The sequence below is a fragment of the Etheostoma spectabile genome, unplaced genomic scaffold (assembly GCF_008692095.1).
Source record: "Etheostoma spectabile isolate EspeVRDwgs_2016 unplaced genomic scaffold, UIUC_Espe_1.0 scaffold559, whole genome shotgun sequence".
In the NCBI taxonomy this organism is placed as follows: Eukaryota; Metazoa; Chordata; class Actinopteri; order Perciformes; family Percidae; genus Etheostoma; species Etheostoma spectabile.
The window spans coordinates 83,565-91,424 of NW_022605627.1; the positions used below are offsets into that span (position 1 = coordinate 83,565).

Here is a 7,860-nt window from a genome sequence, read left to right on the forward strand (position 1 = left end):
GTCTTAACGACTACTCAAAGCGCTTTCACATCATACAGGAGACATTTACTATTTACACACATTCATACACTGTGGCCTAGGCTGCCTAACAAGAGGTCACCTGCTCATCAGATAAACACTCACACACATTTACACTCCAATGCGCAATGCCACTTCAACATGGGGTGCATGGGCCAGGGATTGAACCACCAATGTCCCGATTGGCAGGCAACCACTCTACCACTGAGCCACAGCAGCCCCTAATGCTTAACTGATTCAATGAAATTAATCAAATGTTAAAAGGGTTATTGATACTATTTCATGGGATCTTTAAATAATTATGGTTCGAAATGTGCAAATACCATAAAATAACACAATTTTAATGCATCTTGAACTTAAACCTACTAAAATATGAAATATTAATGTTCAGTCATTATCATTTGAATGATCAGCTAAGAGGCTGATACATTTTGAAAATAAATAATAAAAATTCAGACTCTTGCAGTCATCACAGGGAACCAGTTCCACAGAACAATATCTTAGTAATAATAGCACCAATTAACAATTGAACAAACTGAACTGAAGCATTTAATAAAGGACCCAAACATCACCAAGGTAGTTGGACAACTTAAAAAAAAAGTCTAAATAATGCAGAATGCTACATTTCTCTAACAATAGTTTTGTCAAATTCTCTCCGACTAAATAAATCAGTAATCCAGACGGGAATGCACTGACATATTGCCCTGATGACTTCTTAAATAATAATGCTGCTTTTTAGCCTTTGTCGCAGAAAAGAGTTTGCTGATAGCTCCATCTTCCAGTGTCTTAAAACTTCAGTGCATGGAGAGTTTTTATACCAAAAACTCAGAAAGTAGTTTGGAAAGACAGACATGTTATTTAAGTGTATGATAATTAATTGGTAATGACCCCTATGTTGTGGTAAATGACGATGTAAAATCCCTGTAAGTGGGTTTTCACACAACAGTAAAGGCAACAGCAGTGCTACCGTAACAGGAAGGAACTGTTATAATTGTTATAGTAATGTGTAAAGTATAGTTGTGATCACTGTGTCACCCAGGTATTATATAATGCAGCAGCTGTGTACTGTCGGATGGGCCAGTGGGAGCAGGCCAAGGAGATCCTGCTGACAGCCTCCCAGGAGAGAAGAGGAAGTCGAGGGGGAAACATAGAGGTGGCTTTGGACAGAGTCCTGGTGAGTGTCACAACTTTCAGAACAGACTGGAAAGGACATGAGTTAGACTTTGGTCTTGTTGTCGTAGTACAAATAAAAAAAGGTTTGTCTTAACTTTTTTCTTTAAAGAAACATTGTAATTTAAACTTTAACTTCCTGTGAAAACAAGAACAAGTGAAAGATAACAGTGAACTGTGTTCCATTTGGTCATGCTGGTGTGCACTTACTGGACCAGGTACGTAGCAGCAAGGGAAGTGAAAGCCATTCATCTTGAGGGCAGGTTTATCATGCAGTAGGTAGATATGATTCTGTACAATTATTGAACTTCAAAAGGAAATCTAAGGAAGTGCACATTTTTGAAAATGTTAAACTACCGTCTTTCTACACCACCATCTCTTTTGCCAAACTTCAAGTTAATTTTATATGAAACTGACCAAACTCCAGCATGTGAAGCCTAGGTAACGAGATCCCACCTTTCTGTCTCCTCTATGAGATCCATCAGCTTTCCTATTCTAAACTTAAACTTTTTATTTAATCAGGGAAGTGTCCTTGAGATATTCCTGCAGTTTTGCACACCCTAAATACATTCACTTAGCGAAACTGCCTAGTATTAGTACAGTCTAACCCACTGTTCTTCATTGGAGCAGCAACTACATCACTGCCAATTTAAGAATGATACTCACTGTCTTAAGTTCCACTCAAAAACGGTTTCAAAATAAATTACGTTATCATTATCAAGAGAAGTAGTGGGGCCATTTCATTGTGTCTTAAAGTGATGGGTTTAGGTCACAGTTTTGTATTATATTCCTTGTAAAAAATAAGGCTATGGTTGTTCTAATAAAATGGGTTAACCACAATTTCTCAAAACAAATACAAAGTGTTTAGGTCAGAGGTCAGTACAAAAGCCCAGAGCTGAAAATGAAATAAATATTTCCTCTTATTGCTTTTATTAAATATTCTGACTTAATATAATGATTTTAAAATTCGAAAAAAGCCACTTGGGAAACACAGTACAGTAACACAGAGATGTACACACAATATTGTCATTTGCATTACAAAAAGACACTTTAGTTTGACTTCAATCACAGAGGGAAGAGGTACTGGCTCCTCTCCTGGTGCCTGAGGATGTGGTGTTTCGTCCCAGGAAACAGGATGTTGAACAGCTGCAGCAAAGAGACTTCCTGGGCAAATCAAAGGTAGAGTGTCCCCATGTTAAATGTTGGGTCATGGGTGTATGGTAAGATGCTTGAATTACTCCAACTTGCTCTGGTTTACTTTTAACTACTAATGAGAGAAAAAACAAAGGCAAAATGTTGCAGAACAGTAATGTACAATGCACTGCTTGCAGGTGATTACCTCCATGATTCCCAATGATGATTTTGGAGGCTTTGAACCACTGAGGATGCAGGTGCGAATGACCCTAGTGTCATTATGAATAAAGATATTGTTGTCAGTCACTCCCTTTGCTAACTATCACTATGTTTTCACCACAGAAACCTGGTTTCTATGAGCCTAAGGTGGATGGAGCTCAGTGAGTATTACCACCATACACATAGAAATATTATTATTATAGTATAGTAAACGTTTATAGAGGTGTGACTGATTTTGTCTTTTTATCACCTGTAAGGTACTCTCGATACATGCGCATGCGGATCCCTTACATGGCTCGGGGCCCGGGACAGCTGACTGTGCCGGGAGGGGCCACAGTGTTTTTATTTGGCGAGGAGGACAGAGATGGGATGGCAACTGTCATATATGATGGACAGGTGAGTAGAGAGAGAATGGATGAATCTATAATGAGTCAAAGATGCAATGTTAATGTGTTGTTGGGATGTTTTCAATGTCCTGAGAAAAATCATTGTTTTATTGTCCTATGTGAGGAGGATTGTTTAAAAAAAGGTTTATTTACATAGTCAAATAAACCTTTTTAGATTAGTGGTTTGATATATAAAATTTCAGAAAACTGCAAAATTGTCAGTAAGTGTTTTCCAAAGCCCAAGATGACATCCTCAAATGTCTTGTTTTGTCCACAACTCAAAGATATACAATTTTCTCAATTTAATTTAATTCAAATACTTTTACCACTACTATACTTTATTCATTGCCTAGGGACAATTAAAAAGCATGATGAGTAGTTCTGGCAAGTAAATAAACACAATAAAATACACACAATGCCGTAGAGTTACTGTCACAGAGGAGTGGAAAAACTTGAACATATTCTAATTTAAGAAGCTGGAATAAAAGAATTAAAACGTATTTTCATTAAAACACTTACCCAAACTGATTAATTGATTACCAAAAATAACAATTTATTGAATGAATCAAACATAAACGTACTGTATATGTCACTGTTGATCTAAACATTGTTAATTTTCTATTCTGGGACACACATTTATATGGTTTGATAAAGGACTTTAACTTATCACTGCACTTGCAATAACAAGCATGGCTGTCCTCAATTTAGGTCATCCTGTACATCTCATCTGCAGTTTTTCCTTCATCCACCATGTGTGTGTGTGCGCGCATGCGTCAGTCGAGCAGAAATCATATTGGCACCTGATTGGTCTGGGGCCACAAGCAACCACGTACCCTGCTTACCAATAATTATGCGTCTGGGAGGGAGAGACTGAGAAGTGGTCGACAATCTTAGCTGCAGCACCTTTAAGTTATTTTTTGGTCACACAACATCAACATCTTATGACCTTATAAAATGTTGCCCGCAGTTGCCTATACACTTTGCCGATACATAGCAACATTAGCATTCATTTGGAGCCATGCGTTCACCTGATAAATATGAGTCCAATATTCACTCTGTTTCATGCTCTGGTTTGGTCTCTACCAACTCCTGAGGGAAATATCTGGCTCATTAGCTGCTAAACTACCCACTTTGTTCACCAGCTAGTCTCTAACTGTGTCACAGTCTGCTGTTTCATGGAGGGGAGCTGCAGAGGTGATGGTAATTCATAAAGATGGGTGGGATGATGTTTTTGTTGTATAAATTCAGTTTTTCTGCATTTTATTTCTAATTAACTTTTGTACAGTCAACATTCAGATGTTGAATTTTTGGTCTACAATTGTCAAGTCAGTTCAGTTTCATTTGTTGGCATGTATTTTTTGTGATATTTTGTGTTGATAGTTGCCAAAAAAAGAATTAAGAATGAATGGATCAATAAAACTTATAAACACTCTGTGTTCTGCATTCCACAAAGAAATAAAATGTGCCTACTTCGAATGTATGGGCGTTATCAGTTGTTATCACCACCATAGATAGGCGGTAGGGCCCTACTCTACATCCTAGTTGGCCAGTAGGCTGTTATTACCCATTGGTAGCTGGCTCATCTCAGAGTCATAACTCAGTCAAATCTAAACACAGACATTGTTCACACCTACATTACCAATCAGCAGAACTGACTCTTTCTCCAAGTGTAAGGATCTCCACTAACCATCCAGAAAACCTTAGATTTGCACTTAAAGATCCTTCAGCCTGCTGACTTCTTTTTGACTCTGGGGCGAGACATGAGCCCTGCTTTCTGAGAGCAAATACCACAAGATGAAATATAAGGTTGAAGGAGATCAGACAGGTATGAAGGCATTTACAATTTTGTAGGTCATCAAATTCACCTTAAAGTCTGATCTGACATGGATAGGGGAAAAAGGAAAACTAAAATTTGTGTAATATGGTCAGTGGTGAAAATTTACTGCAGAAAACAAAGTAGATCATTTCTAGCAAGGTGGTTGGTGACAAAGCTGTATTTCACTGTAATTTAGTATCTTTTTATATTTTAGTGTCTGATTTTAGTCCTTCATTTTTTAGAGAGGACTTCTGCCAATATCCCTGCTTGAACCTGCAGATGTCAAGATGTCCAAAGGCAAAAAGGAGAATGTAATGTATTGTAATGCAATAATACACTTTATGATGTATATATCATGGAAAATACAAGAAAATTTGAAATGCTACAGTAAGCTAAGCCTATCAGCTTGAACAATTGCAAGATTATTGTACTCCTTTCATCAAAAGATGCAAGTTTCCTGCTAGGAAAAAAATTCTATGTTTTTCTAACCATTAAACAGCATTTGTCTAACCAAAAAATTTTGCTGTTTATGTGATTTTCCTTTCTTGTCTTCTTCCACAGAGAGTTCCCAATGGGATCCCTCTCCCACCTGGACTCAAGCCACCCACGCGTCCACAGTCCCAGCTTAGCCTTGCAGCTCCTTCTCAAGGTAAAACATTGATCACATTCCTCCTGGTCCTTCTACTCTACTTGCTCTAAAATCCTCCTGCTTCAAAATAGCAAGACCTTATTTCCTCTTATCTGTTCCAGGATCATTCCAGATGTGTAATTTCTGGCACTATGATCTATCTTTACTAGATATTTTCCTGTGGTTTTTGAAGTACAGTGCTAATGAAATGATAATAATAATTTGCTCCTCTAGCAGCAGGGCACAAAGAACCAGCACTTTGTTTCCAAGAAAGACATTCTGACTAATTTATCGGCTGGCTCTCTGCTTCGTAACGTTAATACTCAACTGCTTGTTTGTATGTTACGGGAAAAAAAGTAAATTTGTAGGAAGTCGGTTTATACAGAAGTTTAAATGGTTAGATTATGAAAAATGACTGGCACTATGACATCAGTCTATGCATCGTACTGTATAAGTGAAGGCAAAACATCTGGATCAACCTCTGGTGGCTACAGAAGGTCAAAAAATCCTGTCCCCCTGTATTAGTGGATGGGACATGGGTCAAACTTAAAAGTCAAAGTACACACAGATATATGTTTGTATAGATGGTTTCTGTCATTTTAGGTCATTCTGATCACACTGGTTTTGTTCAAGATTTTATATTTTTGATAAGTTTGTTTTTTATAGTTATTTGATGCTATAAAAACGTGGTAAAACAGCTGTGATTGGTCATGCGGGACTTTGATACTGTGTCTCCAGCCACTCCACCACCTGATTACTGCAGCTCAGATTCTGGCTCAAAAATTCCAAGATGTTGGCGCCCGTATTCGGCATACAATATTTTGGCTTCACCTTTGTTTGGAAGGAAGTGGAGATGCATCATCTTTTTTATGGTCTATGATTCTGCTGCAGTGATATGAATGGAAATGGCATTTCTATCTGTTTTATTTCTATGGTACAACTGACCCGCTTTGCACTGACTAAAAGACTCTCCAGGTCAGGGGTTCCAAAGTAGATGTTGTGGCAATAGGGTTGTACAAGATTTGTTCATTTCCTTTTTTTACTTTATATTTTTTATTTAATTTTACCACACAAAGAGCAAAGTGACATATTCTAATAATTTTGAACAAGGCATGAACGTTCAGCATTAGTGCATCTCTATGATTGACTAATGATCTGTTCAGAGTGGACCCTGCCTCTTGCCCAATAATGTACTAAGCTTGCAACAACTCCAGCCCACCACAACCTGGAAAAGCGTTTATAGATAATGGATGGTTGGATGGATGGATGGATGGATGGATAGATGAATGGATGGATTGATGGAATTGCTGTTATTAAAAACCTGTAACTGTAAGAGCAGTCAGAAAGATTTGTCACTGCCTAGAACTGCGATGAAAGAAATCACTGTGAAGGGGTGCAATGCTTTAAAAGGACAGTTCACCCCACATCAAAGATATGTATTTTTCCACTTACCTGTTTAGAAATATACATTGTTTTGGTGTGAATTTTTACCGTCAGGAGATATTGGCCATAGACACGTCTGCCTTCTCTCAAATATAATGGAAATGTCTTTTTCCAGAAATGGGCAACATTCAGCCCTGCCAATTTGAACATGTTTTTTTTTAAATGAAATGGGATATGTTGAACACCCGTTGTGTGCGAATGTGCTCTGCCTTTTTTTCACCCCAAGTTTACGGACACATCTCTGCTGGTTGAGTATCACCTGTGACTTCCAATAAATGAGAGACACACCCATCAAACAAAAGAAAGCATAACTCAAAGCCTGTTGCACAACATTTCACACCTGTTGTTCAACCAGGAAATCATAGTTAAACAGTGCACATTGTTTTGAGACTGAACATGCCCCTGGTTACTAAAGCTTATTCACAGGTTGTGATCAGTTTTACATAGGAACTATTTTACTTCTATGAAACTACACCTGCCAACCGTATCACCAGCTGGTGCTTGTGAGCACAAGATTTATATAGTAAAATTTTTGTCCTTCTGATTTTATTCTCAGATTTAGTCATTTCACACTATGTTGAAGGCTGAGACATATTTCTTTAAGATCTGATAGATCTATCCATCGTGGCTCTGACAGTTTTTCCATCTCTCCATCTACCTATTAGCACGCAAAGTAGCAACAGTCTCAATGCACCAACTGTATAATTCAATTCAATTTTATTTATAGTATCAAATCATAACAAGAGTTCTCCTAAGACAGTTTACAGATAGAGTCGGTCTTGACCACACTATAATTTATAAAGACCCAACGATTCCAATAATTCCCCTTAGAGCAAGCATTTAGTGCAACAGTGGCTTTTGGTGGGTGGTGTCTGACGATGCCTGTGTGGGGTACGATGAACAGTGGCAATTATAGTAACAATAAAGATATTGGAACTATGTCTAGAAATAGCAGTTGTAGTTCATGGCGTAGCATTTCACTCCAGAGATGCTTGTTACTAACCTAGCTCTGGGGAGTCATTCCCCGGAGTCCTTTTGTTCTTTTT

General features: G+C 37.9%; 1 protein-coding gene across 2 annotated transcripts in view; it reads left to right on the forward strand.

Annotated features, from left to right (window-relative positions):
* The window catches only part of noxa1 (NADPH oxidase activator 1), an 88,359-nt gene that overhangs the window by 3,768 nt on the left and 76,731 nt on the right, over positions 1 to 7,860 (forward strand). For both annotated transcript variants that reach the window (XM_032511954.1, XM_032511955.1), the window contains 7 exons: positions 1,058 to 1,192; positions 2,260 to 2,367; positions 2,520 to 2,579; positions 2,665 to 2,702; positions 2,799 to 2,937; positions 4,986 to 5,054; positions 5,305 to 5,392. In XM_032511954.1, coding sequence (XP_032367845.1) covers positions 1,058 to 1,192; positions 2,260 to 2,367; positions 2,520 to 2,579; positions 2,665 to 2,702; positions 2,799 to 2,937; positions 4,986 to 5,054; positions 5,305 to 5,392 — 637 coding nt within the window. The remainder of the gene's footprint in view (positions 1 to 1,057; positions 1,193 to 2,259; positions 2,368 to 2,519; positions 2,580 to 2,664; positions 2,703 to 2,798; positions 2,938 to 4,985; positions 5,055 to 5,304; positions 5,393 to 7,860) is intronic.